The sequence below is a fragment of the Triturus cristatus genome, chromosome 5_1, assembly GCF_964204655.1.
Source record: "Triturus cristatus chromosome 5_1, aTriCri1.1, whole genome shotgun sequence".
Classification (NCBI taxonomy): Eukaryota; Metazoa; Chordata; class Amphibia; order Caudata; family Salamandridae; genus Triturus; species Triturus cristatus.
This window is the reverse complement of record NC_140587.1, coordinates 913,096,771-913,123,368: the sequence shown is the minus strand read 5'-3', so window position 1 is coordinate 913,123,368 and position 26,598 is coordinate 913,096,771. Positions and strand designations below refer to the sequence as shown.

General features: G+C 46.4%; 1 protein-coding gene across 1 annotated transcript in view; it reads right to left on the bottom strand.

Moving 5' to 3' along the window:
• CTDP1 (CTD phosphatase subunit 1) overlaps positions 1-26,598 on the bottom strand; it is a 646,418-nt gene that overhangs the window by 369,947 nt on the left and 249,873 nt on the right. Inside the window, exon 10 of the mRNA XM_085605940.1 lies at positions 18,477-18,707. Coding sequence (XP_085462066.1) covers positions 18,477-18,707 — 231 coding nt within the window. The remainder of the gene's footprint in view (positions 1-18,476; positions 18,708-26,598) is intronic.

The window sequence follows — 26,598 nt, the reverse complement described above, 5'->3', positions numbered from 1 at the left end:
GCATGGGAGATAAAGGAGAGGGCCTCCCCTCTAAGGACTACCTTGAAAGCCTCCCACAGGGAGATGGCCGAAGAGACCGACCCCACATTCTCATCGAAATATCGCTGTAGGGATTTGATCAAATCAGCACGAATGGTGGGGTCGCGCAAATACCATGCATTGATTGGGGCCACCCTGCCATCCCCCCTCGGGAAGACATCGAGATGCAACAACAATGGGGAGTGGTCTGAGATACCCCGCGCCAGATGGCGCACCTCCCCCACCCTCCCTGCGTGGGCCGCCGGGACAAGGATGTAATCAAGCCGCGAGAGGCTACCATGGGCACCCGAGTGGAAGGTGTACTGTCGCAATGCAGGATGCTTTAATCGCCAGCAATCCACCAGGCCCAGCGTGTCCAGAAGGCCGGGCAGCCACGCCTGTGCCCGGGGGAGGTCCCTAGGGGGATGGCGATCCATAGACCCAGAGGCTACCGCATTAAAATCCCCTCCAACCACCAGCAGGCCACTCGGAAGGTCCAGAAGGAGGCGCCCCAGGTCCGCAAATGTGGTGGCTTGTAACCCAGGCGGGACGTACACTGATATAAAGAAACACTCTACCCTCCATTCTTCCCACCAGAACCGTGTAGCGTCCCCTCTCATCATGGCGCACCTCATCAATCTCCAACGGGAGCGAGTTCTTGATCATAATACCCACCCCCCGCGAGCCCGAGGTGAAGCCAGAATGGGCCGCCAAACGATATCCCCGCCGGTTCATTGCATGAAAGGAGTTACCTATAAGGTGCGTCTCCTGCAGGAAGACAACATCTGGTGAAATACGTTTTAAGTACTGCAGGACCACACCACGCTTAATCCTATCCCCCAGGCCGTTAACATTCCATGACAACACAGCCAAATCCCTACCCCCCATCATACGTCGAAACAATCGGTCGTCCCCCATCGAGCATCCTAAAAACAACAACATAGTAGCGGGTTTGCCCTGCGGTGCTAACAAACAACACACCCCCCCCACCCCCCGGTCCCAACAAAACTCCCCCCTCCCTGCACCCCTGCATGAGCCCAGACAGCCCCCCCAAAGTGCAGTGTGCCTGTCGCCCCATAGCTAAAATACTAACTAGTCCCCCAGAGGAGGAGGGAAGCCCCCAACAGACCCCGCACGACCTCCATAGGAGGGGAAAATACGCAATCAATAAATGGTGAAGGAACAACGTCCAGAGCAAGGCCTATGCAGTCACCCCTCAATTCTGCTCCGGCGGGCCCTCCTCGCCAGCCGCGCCCCCCCCGCCCCCGATCTCCAGGCAGAGTGTCCAGCCAGTCCCCAGCCGCCTCGGGCCGGTCAAAGAAGTGCGTGCGACCATCCACCTCTACCCTCAGCTTAGCTGGAAAGAGCATTGAGTACTTGAGGTTCAGGTCCCTTAGGCGACGTTTAACACCAAGAAAGCTCTGCCGCTGCTTCTGGACCGCCGGGGTAAAGTCTGGGTAGAAATGTACCTCCATGTTGTCAAGCTTGACCGGTCCCTGTTGTCTGGAGGTCTGGAGGATAGCATCTCTGTCCCGGAAATTAAAAATCCGGGCAATGAGAGGCCGCGGCGGGGCACCAGTCTTAGGTCTGCCCCCGGGGACCCGGTGAGCACGCTCCACCGCAAAAAGCTTACTCAGCCCCCGGGGCTGGAGGTGGGTCAGGATCAACTCTTCCACGAAAAGATCCGCCGCCTCTGCCTCTCGTCCCTCCGGCACCCCCACAATACGGACATTATTCCTCCGGGCCCGACCCTCGGAGTCCTCCAGTCGCCGGTCCATCAGGGCGCTCGCCTGGCCAAGCCGGCGCACCTCCTTCTGGAGGGCCACCACGTCTGTCGTGAGGCTCGTTGTGGTGTGGGCCAGGGAGTCGACTCGGTCGTTTGTTTTGGACAAGTCTGCCCTCACAAGGCTCACATCCACCAGGACCGAGTCTATTTTTTGCGCTAAGGTGTCGAAACGCTGGTCCACCGAGGCCTTCATCTCTGCGATGGCGCCCATGACGTCCCGGAGGGTCAGATCCACCGGATGAGCGGATGCCTCCGTCGGGCCCACCGGGGATGCACGCGATGTCTCCGGAGAACCCTTCTGGAGCGTGTAGCGGTCCATACTGTTGGCCTGGTGCGCCGTGCCACGGCGGGTCGTCTTCACCTTCGCCCGGTCGCCATCTTGTTTGGTGGACATGCTGGCTCTGCCACCGTCGTGCCAAGCACCCCAAACGGGCCGCTATACCAAGTCACGGGTGCCAGGGGGGGGGGCAGGGGCGACCACCGAACCGCGGGTCAGCCCACCGCCGGCGGGTCAGCCGGGCTCCTGGACAAGGCCACACCACCACACCCCGCTCCGCAGTCCGACCCCGCTTGAGAGCTAGGAGGGCGCAAAAGCGAAAGTGAAAGTGCGGGGTACGCCAGTCGCCCAGCCCCGTTCGCCGCTGTTATTCACTTTGTCCCCGGATCGCCCCACTACTCCAATCCGGGGGGCCGGCGAGGAGAAGGCCACAACCTTCGATCGATGCTCCCACCGGCGTCCGGGGTCCGATTCGAGCCCAAAAAACGGGTGGCGCCTCAGCTCCGGTTCCCCAACACAGTCCCCTCAACAAGGACAGGATATCGCCAGGATTAATTCAGGAGGTCGCGGAGGTCCTCGGGAGCCTCGCACCTACGCGGCCATCTTGGTTGCGCGCTAGGCTCCTCAGGTCCAAATATTTGTTTTTAATATATTTCTGAATGTAGTTATAGGTTTTGTTTGATGCATGCCAAAAACTTTTTTTTTAAATTAATTACGGACATTCAGTAGAAAACTACTTTATGCAACATGAAAATAAATTAGTGGGCTTACATTGGTGCAGATTTAGTACTCTCTCGAGTTCACTTAAATAGGCTCTGAATTCTATTTTCGAAAGAGCAAATATACATGTGCATGTTTGTGTCTGCAAATTCACTTTTCCTAGATCCCCTTCTTTCGCACACCATGGAAATGTTAAATACTGCCCTTGCCAGGAATACATTTTCAACTTCTTCCACTGTGGCAAGAGACTGAACAGGAGTTCGTGAATACCCTAAACATTTTAATGTGTGGGTTTGTATCGACTCACCAGGCATTCCAGCCCTGGAATTACAGCTTCCTGTCTAATTCCTGCCCCTGGGTGTAGATCAGTGAAGAGGTAGCAAAATCAGAGCCTTGCTACAATCCACACACTGATCTGACATGAGCCCTAAATTAAGCAAAGAAGCTATTATTAGAGCTCCGATATCAAGAGAATGTTGCCATAACTTGACAAATCATTGCAAAACAACAAAAGGGACAAGTCGATATATATATTTTTTTAAGTGCAAGTAGATTTCTGAAGCAACCCGATATATGACAAAATCAGACACCCCCGAAAGACTATCTTAAAAAAAAAAAAAAAAAAAAAGTAACATTTCAACGTAGTAAGAGTCTGTGAAGCTCAACACAGCTGCAATGGGTGGGACGCAAATATGATGTTCCAATGAATGAGGAAAATATTACCACCTTAGTGGTTTAATCATAATAAAAGTGCATAAGTGATTCATAGATTCACCCTGCTAGGGCAGGATCAAAGGAATCAAAATCAAGTCAAGCAATATTTCAGTATGCTAGCTTCACCTATAACTCCAAAAGCCTGGATTCTGCAATAACCAGAAATAAATATTACTAACCTCTAGGAGAACAATGTAAGTAATGTACCAATATAAAAGGGTTAAAACAGTAATTTTCCATGATAGCTTGTTTAAGCAAGGAAACAACCAGACAACTTGCAAGCTCAGAGAAGAAGCCTGCAAGCATGTACATCAGATGAACTCTTGAGTCTTAGGAGAGAAAGGAATAGCTCTGGTCACAAAACTGGCTTGTTGTATTAGAAAAGGCTTTTTCCTCAGAAGGTTACAATACGGTCCCACCTGGAGGCAGCTGGAACTTCAGTTCTTAGGAAATGATGGAGAAGCACAGCAGCTTCTCATATAAGGGTTTGCCAGTTAAAAGGACATCTCCTAATTCTCAGAGTACTAGGATGATGGTTACTTTATCAGATAACTTTGCTGAAATGTAGCCAGCCACAAAAAAAAACCCAGCAAATTAGTACACTTATGACCTACTCAACAGTTTAATGGGGATGCATAACTATTACACATACTAATGCAGTCTTGATGTGAAATCCTGAAATTAACTACTATTCATTTTTTTATTGGTCTAGTTTTGAAACCTTTACAAACTGGTGCAATTCCAGAAATGATTTTCGGGAAAATTAGTAATGTGAGAATGGGATACTCTAAAGTCTCAATAGTTCATAAAGAATACACAAACTTAAGTGACATCAGTAAAACGGAATGCGTCTGGCCACTGCGCATACACTGCCTGTACAGCACCATACAACCTAGCCGCCCCTGGCTAACCAAACATCGGTTTGCCTTTGTCAACTCAAATAGTACAAATATGTTTAGCTGCAGGACTATCAACTTCTGAGCATACATAGATAACGTTAAAGTTACAAAGTTATTATAAGTCAAGAAATGGGTATACATCTGACTTAACTGTTTTCCATTTCCTCATACAATTAACCAGGTTTCGCCTAGTCCTGCCTTGCGCCTGCTCCCTTACTTGTGCCCAGTCTTCGACTAGGTCCAGCACTTTCGTTCGCAGCTCCACCACTGTGACAAGGCTGCATTGACAGATCCCTCTGTTTCTCCTGCGCCCTTGTTTCACCAATTTCTCTAACTCTTTGACTTTTGGCCTCCTTTGCCACTTTATGAGCTTTTCCTTCTTTCCTTTCTTTTATTCTTGGCTGCTTTCCTGCGCATTAGTTTATTGTACATCTTGCATTCTCTCATTCATTACTTCGTTTTTTAGGTCATTTTTCATTCAAGCTCTGTTACTTTTCAGAGTTTTTCTCATTCTTTTTCATTCATTCTTTGCTGCTGTTTGAGCATTTTTCATTCTCTGCCCCTTTTCTGGGCACCTTTCCCCAGAGCTTTAAAATGGACCGGTACGGAGTACCAGCACTTTCCTATTTTGAGAGGGAGAGTACCCTGACATCTTAAGTGAGCCGTAATAATTTTAATTGGGGACTACCGGTACTTCTCAGAAACAATTTTTCCATTTCAAGCACTATCACTTTCTCATGCATTATTTGTCACTCATCTGTGCTGTAGCCTTTAACATATCTCTGTATTTTTCACTCCGTCCTTGCCGCCTTTTATTCTCAGCCTATACCCTTTTTTCGAGGTTTGCACCATCAAGTGCGCTTACATCCCGTTATTTATTTTCCTGCACTTTGGCCCTCCAATGTTCCCTTCTCCCTCCGTGGCAGCCTTTCCCACCTCCACACGCACCACACTCCCTCCATTGCCAAAAGCCCACCTCCCTCCCGCTCCTACTTCATAGCGGTCGCTGGCACGCAGAAGGCGCACCAAAGGCCATGAACCACTCATGTCCTGCTCTAGGACTCTTGGTCCTCCTCCCACCCAGCGCCTCTACTTCCCTCTCTGCCCTGAACTCCAGCGCTATCGGCAAGTCTCACAGGCTTATACCAAAGGTGCCTTTTCCAGCTCTACCCGCCACGCCTGCACACGTTCACATAACAAACTTTGTTTTTAGCTCATTTAATTGCTGTACGTTCAATCCCCAGTCAAATGTCAGGATAAGTCTACTGACATAGCGCTGCTGTTTTTTTTTTTTTTTTTTTTAACACAGAGATTGATGTTAACTTTTCCTTCTCTTAGCAAAGCTATAGGATTTTGCAAAGTGAACTATGTGACAATCTTGCCAGGGTATAGGGTGTGTTAAAGGAAAGGATGCAGGATGTCTAGATTTGTTTTTATAACAAACAAAATATAAATATCTGCAAATGAACTCAAAAAATAATTCAACGTTTATGAGCAGTTGGGAAAGCACAAAAGAAGCAATTCTTTTGTCATTCTGAAGCGTGATGGAAATAAAGATTACAAAACGATCAAAACAAACATCCTTAAACTCGGTCATGCACAAATTATAAATATTTGCTGAAACCCCAGCCATTATCTTTCACTTGTCTCCTATACAGTTTTATCAGTAAAACTCCATGTCTGGGCAAATTTAGCAGCCATTTCAGTGGGAAATGTGCAGTCTATAAATGACAGTGCACTACCACACCATGCTTTATTAATATATTTACAACAGTGTGCTCCAAAATGCGCCACAGGCTACATCCCCCCCTACCCACTCCTCTGCTGAATGGATATATCTCATTTCCTACACTTGTTCTTTGTGTGATGCTTGGATTTTTTCACAATCCTTATGACTTCAGTGATTTACCACTGAAGGCAGCGCCCCCACACTGAAAATGGTACCAGCATCACTGTCCACAACAGTTGCAGACATTGCCACAGCCCCCCCCACCCCACACTCCTAGCCCCAGGTACAAGGTCATAAGACTGGATAAGAATAACAGACCTCGATGACTCACCATCTTCTTCAAAGTACACATCCAGTGCTCCACTACCCTGGTTAGGGTAGCACCAACAGACTACATCAAATGCTGGAAGAGAGAACGCTAAATTATAGCGTCCTAATGTTGGAAAAATAAACAAAAACAAAAATAATCCCAATTAGGAATGGTAAATAGATACTGATAAAGGGAAGAAAAACAACTAGTTTGTCAATATCACCGTGGCGTAGAGCCCGGTCATTTGCTGATGCTTAGTTGCCCAAGAGTTACTCACGGTCCCATAGTGGCTCACTCGCCGGCCGACATACCCTCGCTCTGCCAGTTGGAAGAGTGAGGGTGTTAAGAGGTCCGCGGTTAAATACTCGCGCATATACAGGTCGGTTCAGGATCTCGGCAATTAAGAGGTCGACCAGAACCGGTCAGCCACCGGGGCGGTGGAGGCAGGGATACTGGCCAGCCGAACCGAGAGTAAGTCGGAATATGCATCTCAGGTGCCATGTTGGGTGTTGCTTGCTACCGTGAGGGTAAAGGTAACTGGGGTCAGTCGAGGACGATCGTGCTTGTCAAAACAGGAGTGCCATCTTGGAACCCTTGTAAAAGGTCCCCGTCACTTTTTCCTACCTTTTCACTGCGTCCATTATGCACTCTGCTACTAAAAGCATGGTAAGACTTCTACCGCATGCTACTTTAGATGTTATTGCTATTTGACTCCATTTATCTCTCCAGGTCGGTAAAACAGCAGGTACTTCACATTTAAGTGGTCATAGTGTTTGGTTTACTCTCATACTAACCAGGACGCCAACCACTGTGTAGATAGAATTTAGATTTTTGGTCCTGACGAACTGCTAATAGATCACTTCCTTGACTAACCAAGCAAGAAATAGGTTGACCTCTATATATTAGCAACCGTCAGATACCTTCTCCTATTTCGCTCAAAGCCTGGAATGACAGAGCAATCTCTTTAGTTCTTCAATTTCATATGAAACTGAAGATATTTGGCTCTTCACCACATCTCGACCCAGGCTCGGTGCACGCTTCTTCTGCCTTTCAGTACCAGAATACCCTCCTGGGTGAGACGTGAGCTCTATATGTACCCATAACATACCAATAACCTCCAAGCTTGAGCACAGGTGTTTCATACGTCTTTCCAGAACACTGTCGGATTAGGTTATGTATTTAATAATAAGCCAACTGTTTCAGAACAAGTCTAATTTTGTGTTAATGATCGGTTGTGCAGAACATACCCGGAATGCCCTTCGCACAATGTCCCAAATGAGTACAACTTACTTTATCTGTCAACACAGTTTCCTCCATGTTTTTCTAGCTTGCAAAAGACACAAAGATAGTAAACCGTTAACCTGATAGATTATGCTGCCCCTCTAGGAATCCTGTGTCATTCAATCTCAAGGGACCACCCAAAAAATAGATCGACAGGGACTATTCGATCGAGGATCCAGGTCTGTTGCCATTTCTTTTTGAGAAGCCTTGCAGTGAAATCACTGCTTCACTGCTTATGGATATGTACTTGGTTACACAATCCACAGAAACACGAGAGCACAACACTTCAGAAGACACTCAAACTTGGACAAAATAGTGAGGAATATCCACCAGGTCCATACTGCCAAACCTCTTCTACCATAACCGGTTAGCAAAATCATTCAGCACACAGGTATGTCACTCATCCTAAAACACATGCAGGTACTCATCAGGCACAAATGCATTCCTGTTTAAATGAACGTATCCATGTGAATTTTTTTGAAGTCTGATTCCCAGTCTCCATTTTATCTATGGAAACAGATTATTTTCTCAGTGAATTATAAAGGTTTGACAAAACTAAAGTTTGAGGCAATCCCAATGGAGCAACCAGTAGAGTATTGGAAGTTACCAAGTGTTCTTGGGTATGGAATGTACACTACAGTTTTTACACAACACCTCAATTCAGAAAGATGTTTAAGCAGCACCATCTGTAGAATTAGCAACAAAGGCTTTCTAGGTAGTTACCATATATACAGACAACTGAAAAAGGAATCTTTATTTAATCAGAAGTGGCCTTCTAGCAGAATTGACAGGAAAGGTAGTCTTAAGCTTATGAGAATGGCATAGTCAAGGACAAGCAAGCTTGATGAATTGACCCTTTGATATCTCCCAGTCAAACACCAGTCTAGAGTATGAGGGGTTCTTAAGTACGGAAGGCTATTTTGAGTGAAACGTTTCACATACTCTTGTGGTTGTTGCCCAATGTTTCACTGAGATTAGGCTTTGCCACAACATCATGCAGAGGGACTCCTTACTCTATACACATGGCCTGGGGCAGACTCATGCACGAGTCGACAGACCTACTACAAGCTCAAAAAACATATATACCTGTGCTGAGGTTAAGAAGCAGATATCTAGCACTTGCACGATGTGGAATGCTATGACAGTCCTGGCATAGTATGGAACTTTGTTTGGGACAGTTTCTGAACGTTTTCACACTGGTAATACAAAACGTGCACAGTTTTACTTAGAGGTGATTGGCACAAGTGTTCATTCCAGTAGATAAGCATAATCACTAGTACACTCCCCTAATTAGTACATGAGCCATTTCCAAACCCATAACCCCATGTCCAAATCTCACTGCATTGCTTTGCAAAGCTCACTCAACATTCTTGCTCTTAACGCAGAGGTCCATTCAGGCTGACGACATTTCAATAGCCTCACCCAGATAATCATTGACAATTTAGATCATCTAGGCTAAACCATTTGGTAAAGAAACTTATCAAAACCTAATCAAAAGTTTAATTTGCATTGGTCCTGGTCCACCTATCCCTTCATCTATTTTACAATCTAGAATGAATTAGGACACAAACCTGAATCAAAACCAGTGGTAATAACCATACTACCATACACAACTCAGAAAAAAACCTTGTTCACTAAAGTCGTAATTTGTAACCGCCACCAAAATCCTTGCTGAGTTTGACAGAAAATTCATGCTATCCACATTAGGAAACAACCTAAAAGTTGCAAGGTGAAACAAAGAGCTCCTCTCATTAAGTGCAGCTAATCAAAACAGCCTTCAACCTGTACTAAAAGCCAGATTTAAGCCCAGGGTTTTAAACTCTCTTGTCAGAGCAAACTGCCAAGCTCAGATCACTAATGTTGAGAGCTACCTCAAGTAACAAGTTACTTACCTTCGGTAGTGCTTTTTCTGGTGGAGACTATCTAACCACAGATTCTTCACCTTAGAAGACTCTCCAGGCATCAGACTAGAACTGGAAAATCTTAAGCAGTATCTCTGTGCACAGGTAGGTGAAATTGTTCGGTTCAGAGTCGAAAGTGACGTCGCAGTGCCTATATAGGCGCTACCCCGGCAAGCTGACATCAGATTCTTTTGGAACTAATATTGTGCCGAAAATGCAGAGCCATGCAGAAACCAGTTACATGTTTGACCAGCATACAATGTCTAAAATGATCTTTTGGACTACAGAGCACAGTTCGCGCAGGTGGGGGCAGCCGGGAGAGGAGGTAAGGAATCTACAGTTAGAGTCTTTACCAGAAAGGGCGTTACTGAAGAGAAGTAACTTGTTCTTCTGACAGAGACTTCTAACTGCAGTTTCCTCACCTCAGAATAGGTACCCAAGCAATAACTCATTGGAGGTGGGTCTGCGAACTGACTTAAACCAAAATGTTCTGGAGGACCGCACAACGGACCTGACTGTACAAGCAGTAGTGCTTCGTGAACATATGGAGGGACGTCCATGTGGCAGTCTGGCCGATGTCCAGGACAGGTATCCCAAGTGCTAACACAAAAGTGGCATTTATGCAGAATATTACCCATCTGGAGTGGCTAGTTTCTGCACAGCCTTACCCTTCTTCATTCAGGTGAACCAAACGAAGGTCTGATCGTTCATTTGATGGTCGTTGGCACAATCAACATAGAATGACAAAGCTCTTTTCGGGACCAACAATGAAGTCTCTCCTCCTCTTTGGAAAGATGTGGTGGTGTGTAGAACACAGGCTGAAAAGTGCTGACCCTCCTGGCTGATGTAATAGCCACCAGGAACACTGTTTCAGAGATGAGAACCACATAGAGAAGCTGCGCAGGGGCTTAAAGGTATAACACATGAGAAAAGTTAGGACCAGAATAATGTCCAATTGTGCTTCACAAAAGGAATAGCCAGGAACAAATGTTGCAAACCTTTGAAAAACCGAGTCACAACAGGTGACTTAAACAGTGAGGGTTGATCAGGCAGCCACAAGAAAGCCAAAATGGCTAACAACCTTTACAGTGCCCAGAGCAAGGCCTTGCCGGGCTAAAGATTGAACAAACAACAAAACCTGCACAAGCAGTGCAGAAAAGGGGTCCACTTGGCATTAAAAGCACCAAGCCACAAATGTATCTCAATGGCAGGCGTAGAACAGTTTCACTGGAAGGGCACTTTGCTGCCAAGATGGTATCACAAATTTCAGGAGGAAGATCGAAAACCCTCAAATGCTACCGCTCAATAGCCAAGCATGAAGGTAGAGTGTGTGCAGGTTTGGGTGGAGGAACCTGCCCTGTTGCTGTGACAGGGGGGTCCTCCAGTAGAGGCAACCTGACTGGAGGACAGATGCTCATGAGTTCTGAATACCATACTCTCCATGCCCAATCCGGAGCCACTAGAATGACTTAGGGCCCGGTCAGTACTGCTCTTCTTGAGACAGGAGTGGTATTGGCAGAAAAGCAAATATTAGTGCAGAAGTGTTGATATTTTGCGTAATCTACAGTTCTCCCAAGTCTTGAAAGAGCACTAGCACCATCTCCGGATCTAGAAGCCATTCCGGATCCTTGCGGCATCAGTGGTTGAGTTCATCAGCCCCTGGTGCTCCGAGATTCCGCCAGGTGTTGTATGACCAGGAAAATGTTCCGATGTTTCAGTCATGTGCAGATCCTCCTGACACAGGGTCAACGACCCAACCCCGCCCTATTGTCTGAAGTACCACATGGCAGTGGTGGTCTCCGTGAACACCTGAACCAGCTTTCCTTTGATGGATGGATTACAGGCTTTCAATGACAAGTGAATAGCTCTCCACGCCAAAAGGTTTATGTGGAGCCGAGATTCTGCTGGATACCAGAATCGCCTGTTATCCATCCCTCCCAGAGGACTACCCCAAAACAGGAGTGACGCATCTGTCACCACTGTGAGCTTTAGGTGGTGAAGGGAGAAGGGTCTACCATAGATCCAATTGCAGTCCGTCAGCCACCACTGCAGATCTTTTGCAGTTCCTTCCGATATCTTGACCAGGTCAGAGAGGTACACCTGGAGCTGCGCTCACTGGGACCACTGCAGAGCCCACATATGCCATTGGGCATGTTGTACCAGCAGGATGCAGGAGGCTATGAGACCCAGCAGCCTCAGAGTCAGTCTCACCAAATCCATGACAGAGGCTGAATATCCCAGACTCGCTGCACCAGAGGATAGGCGCAGAGAACTGCAATACGTCCTGAATTACTCAGATGAGAGGAAAAGTCTAAGAGGTAGTCAGGTGTGACTTTTGCCTGTTGATCGTGAACCCCAGCGAGGTCATAAAATTCACCGTATTCTGGAGGTGGGTGACTAATGCCTGGGGTGATCCCAACTTGAACAACCAGTGTTCAAGGTTGGAGAGGACTGTAATCCCTAACCTCCACAGATAGACTGATACCGCCACCATTTTTTTCTTGAACACCAGAGGGGCACTGGTGAGACCAAACAGGAGTACAGCAAACTGGAAATACTTGTGGCCTACTGTGACCCACAGGTACTGCCTATGGGCCAGCAGGACAGGGATGTGGAAATAGGCATACTGCAGGTCCACCACTCCCATCCAGTCTCCAGGATCCAGTGCAGACAGAACATGAGCCAACATGAGCATCCTATATTTCTCCTTCTCCGGGAAGGCGTTGAGAGGGTGCAGATCTAGTATAGGGCTGAGGCCTCCATCCTTCTTGAGCACCTGAAAGTAACTGGAATAACCACGCCCTACTTCTGGTGCGGGAACCATCTCAATGGCTTCTTTGGTCAAAAGAGCCTGCCCTTCCTGATGAAGTAAGGTAAGATGGTCATCCATCAGCCGTTCTTGGGATGGTAGGTAGGACTTGGGTGTTTACACAAATGGCAGAGTGTACCCCCTCTACATGATCTGAAGCACTCACTTGTCGCAAGTAATCACCGACTACTGGAGCGGGTTGTACTGGATTCTGCTGCCATAAGGATGGCTGCGCTGGGCAGAGGGTGCACTAAAAGGGCTTGGAGGCTGCAGCAGCCAGAGGGGCAGGGGACTGTGCAAGCGGACAGGCTCCAGTGTGCTTTTATATGCTCTGTGGCACCGTCTTTCAAAGGGCTGGCAGGGTTGTTGGACTGGGTATGGCTGATCCGGTGGACGCCCAAGGTTGCCCGTGCCATGTCCACAGTAGGGGTGGAAGGACTGCTGCTGCAGCCGGGTCGATAGGGAAAGGCCAAAGAGATCTGGTAGTGACCCTGCTGTGTCAAAAGTGCTTGAGCGCCGTATCGGCCTTGCCGCCAAATATGCAGGATCCAGCAAAGGGCATGTCAATCAGTGAAGACTGGTTATCTCCCAAGAACCTAGTGCACCGTAACCAGGCATGGCAACACAGTGTCTTCGTAGAAGTCATGGCTCTACCCAGGAAGTCTGTCTATGGTGTACAGTATGTAACAGATAGTGTATTTTGCCGCATCCTTGACATCCACCAAAGTCTAGTGCAAGACGGCACGGCCTTCCTCAGGCAGCATGGGAATCAACTGTGCAACCAAATCCCACAACGTGTGGGAATATCGGCCCAAGAGGCATGCTGTGTTTACTGACCGCAGGCCAAGACTGGAAGAAGAAAAGATGCGCTTCCCAAAGTTGTCTGGCCTCTTGGGTTCCCCATCTGTTGTGGTAGGCAACATGCTTTGAGGTGACCTTCGCTGTTGAGGTCTGAATCAATAGGCTCTCATGGCAGGGGTGCTGGGAAAGAAAGGCTGGGTCTACAGGGGCTGGAAGGTGCCGACGGGCAATCATACAGTACACAGAAGACACTGCACAGGAGAACCTGTGCAAGATTTCACCCCGGCCCCTGGAGCACGTCGGTGAGGACATAATGAAAGGGGAACAAGGGTTCAGATGAGCCCACCCCAGGTTGAAGCACAGCAGTCAAGACATTGGTCTCAACTTCGAGAAGCTCTGCAGCACAGTGGCATAAGATGTACCTTCCTCCGAAACCTGGCCCAGAGGGGAAATCATGCAAGGGTCTGGGAAGGTATCCAGGCCACTGGCATCACCTATCTTCTAATACCAGTTACATCGGGGTCCTCTAGGTGATCATACACCACCTCATCCACCCTTCAGGAAGGTAGGGTCTGTCAAGGGGTGTACAGTTCAGGGGATGTTGAGGCCTGGACGGCATCGGCATTGACGTCAAACAGTGCTGGGGTGACACCGGGTGAGCGTACAGGAAAATAATCAGTTTGTCGTTGAGCAGTGCTGGAAGGGATGAAGCTGGGTCGGTGACCCAAAGATGGAGTGTGTGGCATCATAAAATTCTTTGAGCTAGGTGAGTGTTGGTTCAGCCCCAGGAAACTCAGGGTAGCGCAGAAAGGGCCCTGATGTCAGCTCTGCAGGTGTAGTGCAGGAGCAGGGCCTGAAAGCACAATGAAGAAAAGTGGAAGTTAAATAGTGCTTCAACTACTACTTGTGCTTTTTGGACTATGTCTTTCTGCTCCAAGGCTTCATTGAAGCCAGCAATCAGAGGAACAGCCCTGAGATCTTCCATGAGTACGAAAGCGGCAAGTCTCTTGCTGCTCCACCAGGAGCTTCACCGCCTGCTTACAAATTGCCTTTGGTGCATCGACTTACACTTGATGCAGGCCTTGGGGTTGTGTCCACATAAACCAAGTGGGAATTGAACACAGACATTTGCCTGTAGCAGTCCACGCAAGGCTTAAACCTTCCTTCAGCAGCAAAATGGGCAACATTAAGACATACAATGAGATCTACGCCCAACTCCAAACCTCACGTCACATATTCTGTTCAACAGTCCCCTTTTTTTGAGCGTTAATGTTTGCCCTCGATGAACATCAACATTCAATATTACTCCAATAAATCATTCCTTCTCATAGACATCTTCAAAGTGAATGTATCAAATTAAGCCTCACTGCAGTGGTCCTTTTCACATCCAAAGTCCCTGATAATCTCACACAATTCAGGACACCTCTACTAAAAAGTAAAATGCTGACCCTGACATGCTGACCAATTATGAACCCACGCCAGACACGCATTGCACTGAAAATGAATTAAAAACTGTGGTAACTGCCAAATCCATGCATGCGCAGTACTTAACAAAATGACAACCGTGAAGAATGTAACATTTTTATATTTGAGTGAGTTCTAGCAGATTTTCTAGTCGTTGTGCACAATCCAGTAGGCAATAAACTAACAGGATTTTAGGGAAAGGGTAAAAGCCAGACATTGCCTATTTATGTACACGTTCCTTCATTGCCAGAGTACCTTGTTGCCGCATACAGATATGTTTTATTTCCAAAATATTTTGAACCCATAATGGCAAGCAGTTTCAGAAATACATTTGGGATCAAGCTCATCTTTACAGACATAATTTAGGGAATGTACGAGTACAAAACTAAAGCATTTATTTTCCAACTATTCACACAACAGGCAATACATCTACGGATAACACACACATCTCTTCACTTGAAAAACAACCCCAGAAGTGTAGGGAGGTACCAGAATGCAATCTAAGAAATGTGTCAATCTTTGGCTGATCCACTGCTTCAGACTGCGCTGGCCAGAGGATCAAACAATCTGCAATTTGTGTTTAGTCGACCGTTCAGAAAGTCAAAATTTCAGTGATCAACTTTGAGGGAACCGGACGATGACATACACAGAGGGATTTACATTTTCCCAAATAACTACACTGAAATACCGGTTTATACTGAATTACCGGTTTACACAACATCGTGTTGAATACTATGGTATATACAGATAAAATAACGACAACATGAACGCAATTATCAATACACTGTGTCCCTGGGTTGCCGACGGGCTGGAGCTGGACGATGAGGATTGGATTTCCGCGGTGGCCTCTCCGAAAGAGGTGGCCATCCCGGCTCGCCTTCGTTTCGTCCAGCTCAAGATCCTTCACCGGGTTTACGTGACGGGGCCAAGGCTTCTGCGTATGGGTTTTGCTGGTGACGGAATGTGTAAGCGTGGCTGTGGTGCGTTGGCGACTTTCATGCATATACTGTGGGAGTGCCCGAAGGTGGAGCGATTCTGGCGTGGTGTGCATGAGGTCCTGCGTGTGGTGACGCGTGTTGCGCTGCTGCCTGAAGCGAGGAGATGCTTGCTGAATGTATGGGAACCGAATGACTATTCGGTCCCGCAGACGCGGTGGGTGACTCTGGGATACATGATAGCCAAGCGCGACATTGCTCAATTGTGGGGATCCCAGAGGCCCCCTGCGGTGTCGGCCTGGAAAGAGCATATGGATTGGTGTATGTTTCGTGAAAAGGTGGTGTATGTGGCGAGAGGTAAGCCTGGGGCGTGGGTGAAACTCTGGGGCCCCTGGAACGCCTACCGCGGGGGTATTTGTGAGCCACCACTGCTACCGGCTGCCTCGCCTGCTCCGTCTCCCTAGATGGCCCCCCTCCCTCAGCCGCGGGCGCGCGGTCCCCCAGTCCCTGATCTATTCCCATTCCCCTCTCCAGAGTTCTGCTGCTGGTTTGGATCCCCCACTTATGGAGCACGTGCTGTTATTTTGGATCGCGGGTTGCCCTGCGGGTGTGGTTTTTTGGTGTTGTTTTGTTTCAAGAAAAGGGAACCGTACTGTGGGCTTGGAGCTGTGTGGCCTGCACCATTGATTACTCCTGTTTCACTGCTCTGCACTGCCTAGAGACTTTCACTGTATGTGTGCAATATGTTTTTGTCATTCTAGCGGCCGGCCGGATGGTTGTAGGCCCATACCTGTAACTTTTACGAACTGCAATAAACGGTTTCAAAAAAAAAAAAAAAAAAAAAAAAAAAAAATACACTGTGTCCCCTTCGCTGTTTTTAATAACGGTTTGAACTTTCAAAAATATCGCCAGCTGATACAGACTTCCATTACGCACTGAAGAAGTCCCATGAGGGATGAAACGCGTTGGCAAGCAATTTTGTCGTACATTTTAAGAAATGAAGTGTTTGAATAAAAGGATTATATTTGCTATTATCAAGAAACACGACCATCTGTTTTCATTTGGGAAGCTATCTATTTATACGTTGTTTGTTCTGTTTAAATATGATGCACTAGTACATCTATACATAAAGTACTTGTTCTACTTGGGTGCAGGGTCAATCTTGTGAATATTTCAGTGCGCCCCCTCTCCGTAAAAAAATTGCTGGCCCACCCAATGTTTGTTTTCCCGGACCACATGATGATAGGGGTACCGGACATGGAGAGATACACATGAAGATTCTATCTGCCCCTGAAAAAATGCCTCTGGCAAAGGCACTTTGTATGCTAAACTATCACAGGACCCATGGGAAAAGGTCAGGTCCCATATTTTTTAATGACAGTGAACAAGATGCTATTCCAAGTAAACCACTACATGGCAGCATAACATCTTGCAGATTTAGAATAGTTTCAAAATTCAAGAACATCACATTATCTTACTTGGCACACCATAAAAAATGAAACTATCTGTTGAGAACCGCATTGTTCTTTACTTGTGGATCAGGAGAACATGCTGAAAAATACAACTGCTGTATTGCGAATGGGACTTCTATAAAGTTAAAATTTGTTAGATCCCAATTTCATTGAAAAAGTACAAAACAGAGAAGGTTGCTGCAGAACTACATTTTTTTGCAACATCAACAGTATTAACGTTGGTGAATTACAACGAAATGGATGAAAAGCTCTAGAAGTGAGGAAAGATAGCTATAAAGACAAATTAAAGTCCAAGGTATGTGGAGAGTACAAAACACTACAAGCCAACGCTGCATTGTTACCAAATGTTAACAAATATTTATTTGAGTAACTTTCTCATTGAACAAAGGATACAATTATGTCACAAACACTACCAGAAACAGGAATATTCTCAAGACTGTTCAACAGAGCGCTTGTCTGACAGAATATATTTCTTTATTAGAAGCGAGAGGCTCACAAACTAAAACAAGCAAACAAAATCAAGACAGAAACAGCTAGTATACCCAAAGTACAAGATATTTTAAAGAAAACATTTGAACATTTATATTTCAATATAAAACACTGCCTACACAAGGACAGGTTATAAGCAAAATCAAAAACAATTACAAAATTAACATTTCTTTGCACAGAAAATGACTGTATAGTCTTTCAAATTGTGTACTCTGTAAATTGAAAGGAATTGTATGCCAGAGGGAGAGCAAAGGGTGAAGCTAAAACTCACTAAAGGGCCCAACTGATATGCTGCAAATGAATGACATTTGCAAGTAACGAGGAATCAGAATTAATGTCACACCAGTCCAGTGGGCTGATGCTACAGGCATTGAACTTAGCCTTACGGTCCAATTTCTTATCTTCAATCAATTACTAAGTGTGTAGCCCAGAATATGCCAATTGTGGCATTTGCCCCCTAAGATTCTAATTCACTGTAAAATGTGGGGAAGTGGCACGATGACTGACTGACCAAGCAAGTAATATTAGTTTCAAGAACAATCATTTGATCGTAGTGATCAAATGAGCTTGAACCGTGAAGGAATATAAGGCATGTGGTTACTGGTTGGAACATGGACAACGCAAACAAGGAAAAATGAAGCACAGATTGGCTAGCAACTTGACAGGAGAACAAGGAGCAAATTTTGCCACTCAATATTAGAGCCAGTATGATCGACAATGAGTTTGCACGCCCCCTTCTAATACCAGCACATAACCAAATGCTCAACTTCTGAACCTCTCCCACCAGTCAGTGAAATGAGAGAAGCTTAACAGATACAATATATCCAGGAGTTGAATGAGGCACAAGCTCCAGAACTAGCATTTCCAGTACCTGAACGAAGAGTGCTCCCCATGGACTGGTGCTGAGAGGGTAGGAGCTGGAGCTTGAATGTAGGGGGACTGCACCGAACTCTGAGAATTCTTCCGGATCAGCTTTCCCGTATTCGGGTCATAAATACGAACCTCTGGACCTGGCGCAATCTTCGGATGAATTGGAGTTGGATGAAAGAGGGCAGTTTGGAATGCACTCCAGGCATCAGGGAAGGTGGCAGGACTTATGGACCTGTGAGTAAATGTACAAGAAAGACAATTTCAGGAGAATGGTTACAAAGGTGAACATGAATGCTCTGGGCAAATTAATGGTAGAATATTTCATATATAATACTGCAATAAGGTTGCCACTGAGGATTTAAGCTTCTTTTTTGAAGCAGCATGCAAAAAAAGACAAGGTTCAAGTTGATGGAATACACGTGAAAGACAACAGCCTATTCTAGGTCAAGACCGGAGATGAGGATTATACTTATCTTTCTTCTTTATTTACTTTCAGCAGATTACAACTTTAACATAAACTACCTTTCTCAGAATATACAGGGAAAAGGACTAAAAACAAAGTTCAAGACACACAATTGATGGATGTAATGCAGAACAAATCAAAATATTCACCCCCAGACAATAGATCTGGGTTAAATCCATCACTCTTTTGCTCACCATGCCAACCCAGTTTAGACCTGTCCATATGCAAATCAGTCTTGACCCTGTGCCTCATGGGAACAGTCCAGCCCGAACTGCCAAGCCTGGTCCTCCCTGGCCCGGAAACAAGTATCCTAGGACTGGTTTCGGGGCTTCACCCCTCATCAGCCAGGATAGCTTGATTCCAGTGGCACAGTGAGCCCAGGACCCACGTCTGGGCATACCTGGCACACTTGGGGCGAGAAAGAAAAAGACACACAATTGATGGACGGAATGCAGAACAAATCAAAACTATGGATTTAACCCAGATCTTTTGACTGGGGGAGAATGTTTGCATTGTCAGCATTCCGTCCATCATTTCTTTGCTTCAACACTTTTCGCCCTAAGTGGGATGGGTATGCCCAGACGTGGGTCCCTTGCTCTTTGCGCCACTGGATTCAAGCTAGCCTGGCTGAAGAAGGGTGACATACCCTGAAACCGGTCCCAGTATGCTTTTTTCCGGTCCAGGGAGGACCTGGCCTGGCAGTTCAGTCTGGACTGCTCCCATGGGGCACAGGGTCAAGACTGATTTGCATATGGCTGGGTCCATACTGGGGTGGCGTAGTGGGCAAAAGAACAATGGATTTAACCCAAATCTTTTGACTGGGGGAGAATGTTTGCATTGTCAGCATTCCGTCCATCATTTGTTTGCTGCAAAAACAAAGTTCGACCAATCATAGTTTATGGCCTACCATAATAGCATGCTTCCTCTAAACCACTTCCTCCTTCTTTCCTGCTTCCAAACAGATATCCGTTTTACATCTCACTGATGTGATAAATGCTTGGTATGCTTGGCGCGTCTCGCTGCTCAGCCGGAGACACACACTACTTGTGTCAGTAAAACTGACTAACTGGCGCCCCTGCGGAGCTACTGCCTCTCCCAAGGAAGCCACTAAGCCCCCCCAGGGGGGGTCTATATTAAACATATGCAAGCAGCAGATGCCCGTATAAACAGGTCGATACACAGTGCTTTCATTTTTCCCCACTATAAAAAGCAGGTTGGGGGTGCCACTTGGGGACTGGGCCCAGGTGGTAAAAACAGCAAGTGATTACTTGTGCCTAGTGATTATTACGGCATTTTCAGCCCGGGACTTTGACCCACTTGCCCGTGCCTAGCATGGTTGAAAACTATACCGGTTTCTCCAGTGCCATATTCTGCCCTCAGGGCTTACTAATGGGGACTATTCAGTCCTGTGAGCACAATACAAATCTTATAAAGTTCAAGCAGGTTCCAAGTACGCCCTTAGGGCTATCCACAACCATTATTATTTGATCTGCACAATTTAACGCCTGTGGGCTCTTGATAATGGAAAAGGAGGGGGATTATCTAGAGGAGGAATCTATCACTGTCATTCCTCTAGATGATGAATTTGGCGACACAGTGGATCTATCCATTTATTATGCAGTGGCCTCTGCAATGGAACCCCTCAAAAGGTGCCTTATGCAATTAGCACACACCAATCCAGGCCACTTTAATTTGTCCCTGGACAGATCCCTTTCCTGGAGTGCTTTCCTAGGCCCCGAGAAGGCGCCACAGCGCCCGGCCAAATGCAAGTCGGGCTCAGGGGTGGACCTGAGCGCCTTCAAAAGGCTTAAGAAAGTCTTCCTTGCACGCCCTGCACCCCCAGAACTGGGGACAGCAGCGGACTCTCTATGCGCTCCCAGAGGACCCAACTGACCCTCCGCCACCAGACGGGCACAATGAGGATTCCTATGGGGATTCCACCAACAAGGTGGACTCCTTTCCACCTTGGCGCCCGACCCCATTCTTACTCCATCTACTGCCACCCACAACACCTCAGACATGCTGGACCCAGACAACTTGATCCATCCCAGGACAGCAGATTGGTTCCCATTCTTTAAGGTTGGCAACAATGTGGTTGCACATCTGAGCAAGCCCTTAGAGAAAGAGGCCCGGGCAAAACTCAGGGCAGAATGTGCGCGCACTTCCTTCGCAGGTAAGGTGCCCGCACTCCAGAGATAGAAACTCGGATGGCTACCTTCTTACAAAAATACATCCTGTAAACCAAGTAAAGGTATAGATAGGTCATGGAAGTCCTGCCAGGACAAGCTCCTGGACGTGGTGGGCCCCCTTACAAAAATTCTGGCCGAAGCTGGGAAGGGGCAAAGCCTTGGGTTCCAACATCTCCCGGGAAGACATTTCTGCATGGGCACAACGCGCTGTCATTTTTTTAGGCAACGCCAATTGCGCATTGTCGACAGACGCCACTCTCTCCTCATAAAAGTCGACCCCAAGTTGGGGGACCTTGCTTTCACAAAGGCTGGGCAGAAGCTCAAGGGGGACTTTACAGGAAGCCTTTTGTGAAATAACTGGGCACATTCGTGGCCACGTTTAAGTCTCTGGACAAAGCCCAGGCCTATCTTTCACCCCTGCTTCTTTGTCGTAGCAGAGGGCGCTTGGCTGACTGCTTTCACCCCCAAGTCCCTCCACGGGGACAGAACTACCGTAAGAACCAAGACCAACCCAGTTCCAGATAATTCTTCCGAACCAGACGAGCGCAGAGGAGACGCTAAACATGAGGCTCCTCCAGAAGCCAGTTTCCCGAAGCCCATCCGGTAAGTGTGTGTCTCAGTTCACAGCAAAGAGTCAGTGAGCATTTGCCCTTGTTCCTAAACAAGTGGAAGGTGCTCATCTCCGATCTATGGGTACTGCAAACCGTTGAGGGATTTCAAAAAGAATTCTACGGTTCCCCAATCCAACTCTCGGCCACGTCCTCTCGTTTTCTCACAAGCTCAGATGAGCTTAATCAGTTGCAAAGCGAAGGACCTATTCCGCAAGGATGTCACTGCCCCAACTCAACTCCACCCAAACAGCTTTATCAGCAACCTATTCTTGTTGGAAAAACTAGATGGAGATGAGAGGCCCATCATCAATCTAAGGGAGTTCAATGGCTGCCTAGTTCACTTCAAGATGGAGAGTATCCATTTTGTATGCGCTTTGTTACAGCCCAAGTACTGGATGGTTCACCTCGATCTCAAGGATGCGTACTCGAAGGTCCCCATCTTTACTCCTCATCGCCGGTTCTTACAATTCCGGTGGCTGGGCTAGGTATACGAGTTCCAGACACTACCTTTTGGACTCTCTTCCACACATTGGTGTTACGCCAAGATGATGAAGCCAGTGGTAGAATACCTCAGAGCGCAAGGCTACCGCCTCATCATCTATTTGGACGATATCTTTCCATGGATCAATGTCCGCTCAGACTGAGGGTTCATCTACAGTTTGCGATACAACTGCCCGAAAGTTTTGGGTTCGTCATAATCGCCAAAAAGTCCCTGCTGACCTCATCCAAAGAGACCCGCTTCTTGGGCTTTGTCATCAATTCGTCAGATAAGACTCTCAGCCTTCCTTCCAAGAAAATTACAAAAATCAGACAGGAATGGAGGAAGTCCCTGGCTGGCACCAAAACCTCCCTGCGCCAGATACCCAGAGTAGTGGAACTGCTATCCTCGTCAATTCAGGAGATATTCCCAAGCCCGTTGCACTACAGGGCCCTTCAAAGGCTAAAAGCATCCTACCTCCGCCGAAGTCTACAGTACTCGCAAATACTTTTGATGGAGGAAGTGAGGATCAAAATGAGATCGTGATTGCCTCACATGGAGGCCTCGAACAGCAGGGCTATATTCGGTTCAGACCCAGATATAGTCACAGGGCCAGACGCCAGCAAGTACAGCTGGGGGGCATGCTGCAGGGACTCATTTACAGGAAGAAAATGGTTCACCGAAAAACAATCTCTCCACATCAATTGCCTCGAATTGATGGCGGGTTCCTTCGCAGTCCAATCAAGGTCATTTGTTGTGTCCTGTTAAAAATGGGCAACATCTCAGAGGTACGAGACAAAAATCACTTGGGGTGCACCAGGTCCAACATTCCAGTGGACCCGGCCAAGGACTTTTGGGCCTACTGCCTGATCAACAATGCATCGGTCACAGCAGAGTACCTACAAGGAGTATCCAACAAAATAGTGGATTGGTGCTCAAGGGACTTGCTAGACAGGAAAGAATCTGTGGCAGCTGGATTTTCAAGTTTTCCACCCTTTGAGTGATCACTGGGACCCCTTCTCGGTCGACCTCTTTGCCTGCCGTCTGGGCTATCAGGTGGCCAGATATTTCAGTTGGAATCCAGACCCACTAGCAATAGTAACGTATACTTTCATACAGGATTGGTCACAGGAGATGGGCTATGATTTACCCCCTTTGCAAAGATCAAGAGGTTGTCCGCACAGGTGCGGAGACAGAAGGCAAAGGAGGTTTTGATCACTCCATTCTGGGGGTCTCAAGTATGACTTCCAGTTCTTCTGGAACTTTCCTGGGATTTTCCAATCCGTCCCCCCCATGCTCCAGATCTCCTTCAAAATCCTCTCAGCGGGTTTCACCCATTAATATTACAGGAGCGGATGCTCCTAATGGCATGGACGATTACCGGAAGAGATGGATAGTACAGGTCTTTCACAAGAAGCTGATCTGCTTTTGGCATCAGCATGGGCAGATGAGACAACGAAACGGTACAGATCAACTTGGTCACAATGGGTTTGTTGGCGTGTTCAACACAGTGAGGATCCCATCGGGTGCAAAATTGTTCCGTAATTAACTTTTTGGCCTCCTTGGCTTTGTAGGGCTTGACGATCAATTCATACCACTCCACCAGTTTGGCAGGTCTTTTACCGATTGGTGGTTCCCCAGTGGGAGACCATTCAATGGTATGTAAGATAATGAGAGGAATTTGTCTGGCACTGCCGCCAGAATATATTTTACTCTCTGGGACATCAATGTGGTATTAACCCTCTTTTGTTTTTGGCAAAGAAATTATTATTTGTCAAGGAAGGAACTATCAGCAAAACTGGCGATGCTGCTTTGTCTTGTATCTTGCAGCAGAGTGTCTGATGTGAGAGCTCTGGATATCACAGGCAAAGTCTTTACTCTGCAAGTTTTCACCTTCCATATCTCCAGGAGAACAAAGTCCAATTCGAAATTGGTATACTACCCAGCTTTTGACAAATTTACCAAACCCTGTGTGGACGGATGTCTTAAGGCATATGAAAATGATGGCTGATATTATGGAAAGACATGGACTATGATTGGTTGAACATTGTTTGTATTCCTTTCCTCTGGGTAATCTGGGAAAGGTAGTTTATGTTAAAGTTGAAGTCTGCTGGAAGTAAGTAAATATGAAAAATTAACCATCTTTGCATTCGTGTCCTTGATAGAAATGAAACTATCCACTACGAGAACTACAACATTTTTAATTCTTCCTTACTTTCAATAGCAAATGCAAAAAGAACTGTTGATGGACACAATACAGAAATAATGTCATACATTCACCCCAGTACAGAGATCTGGGCCTAAATCCATTGTTTCTTTGCTCACCATGCCATTTAAGTTTGGACCCAGCCATATGCAAATCAGTCTTGATCTTGTACCCTATGGGAACAGTCCAGCCCGAACTCCCTGGACAGGAAACAAGCATCCTAGGACCGGTTTCGGGGTTTCTACCCTCTTCAGCCAGGATAGCTTGATTCCAGTGGCATGGAGAGCACGGGACTCACGTCGGAGCATACCCGTCCCACTCGGGGTGACAAATGCAAAAAGAACTGTTGATGGACAGAATGCAGAACAATGTCATACATTCACCCCAGTACAGAGATCTGGGCCTAAATCCATCGTTTTTATGCTCGCCATGCTGTTCCAGTTTGAACTCAGCCATATGAATATGGCCAGGTCTAAACTGGGGTGGCATGGTGAGCAAAAGAATGATGGATTTAGCCCAGATCTCTTGACTGGGGGAGAATGTTTTGATTTGTTCTGCATTCTGTCCATCAATTGTGTGTCTTTTGCTTACTTTCAATAGCAGCAGAGAGCATGAACTGCTACTTCTAAACATGTCACAACTTTACAGATTTCCATGTGCCTCAGTTTCCCCATATATTCTTGCACTCCAAGCACCTTGTCTCGCCACATCACTCAACCAACTATCAGTTTCATTAGTTTTTACACCAAGCCACAGATGTGACCCAACATGCGCTGAAGTGTGCGTGTTCTGAAGGGTGAAAGAACAAAGATTAGAACATAGTTTAATAAGAATCAGTTTCATTACGGTGATCTCCATGCTCCATTTTCTTCCTAATTGGTTGCCTAAGAATGGGAGTGCAAAACTTGAATAACATCCAAGTCAAATGAACCACTAACTGTTCAACTTAAATATGTGCACCTATATATGAAAGTCTAATTAAGACACTTTCAGCAAGACTGAATCTTTTACATAGTAAAACACTTTTTCTTCATATAATTTGTCTTCAAATTGACAGCAGCCCTAAACAACATCCGATACCTTTGACCTTCTACAGTTTTGACCCTCATAGTAAAGGTAAGATCCTCAAATTTGTCTTAGCACATGAAGTTGACAATCTACACGTTTTTGGCAAGTCAGATAATTTTGATATCCTTTTAAAAAAAGTGCATTTCAATCTAATCACCATTAATGAAACCAGCCAATATTCGCAAATGGTCTAGTGAAAAAATTGCTCTGGGTAAAACATCAAAACACTCTGGAAAATATTGCAGCAGCCACTACACAATTATAACTGGTTAATGAAATTACTCAGTTCGAGAACAAGCTTATTCTAAACACTGTAGATAAAATTGCCTTATTATGTAACAAAAACAGAGCCAACCCTGTTGCATCCAGAAACTCAAATGAGCTCAAAACGAGCAATTGGCTACCAAGAAAAAATGAAAAAAATTGGGAGAACCCTGCAATCACCAGACACATTTGACATACTATAGAAAATCCAAGGAAGACTTACACAAATGCTGATATGGACACTAAAGCTCAAAGTTTTCATGTCCAAATGACCAGTCATTCAAATTCTGGGGAACTCAGTAGCTATTCTTAAAGTCGGTGCTAATTATAACCAGCGCATTACTAAGACTACTCTGGTAAATGTTACAAACATTTTCTTCACAGAGAAAAAAATCTTTCTAGTATTGCCTCTGTCAGCATGTGAACTGTTTCTCACACCTTATTTGTCAAAGTCCTACATGGTCTTTGTCAGACCCTGTTCGGGGGGTCAGATCGGGGCAATTGGGCCCTAATCGTGCTGGATGAGGTTCTTTGTGACCGGTGTCTAGTGGCTCGTCCTACTATGACAGTGCAAACTGGACCAAGTACAACCCTTTCCATACTGGACTCAGCATAGTAGGGATGAGCAGTAACAGCTCCTCAGTGAGGTAGTGTGATGTGCTTGAGCTCACCACTCGACCCAACAGGCACAGGATAACTTCAATGTCTAGCCCAGTGCTCGTCTTTTCAGAAAAGGAAAACCATTTTAACCACACAGTAAAACGAAATTGCACAGATTTATTGCGGAGTGAGCTAAAGAATGATAATGGATTAAACCCAGATCAGTTGACTGGGGGTGAGTGCT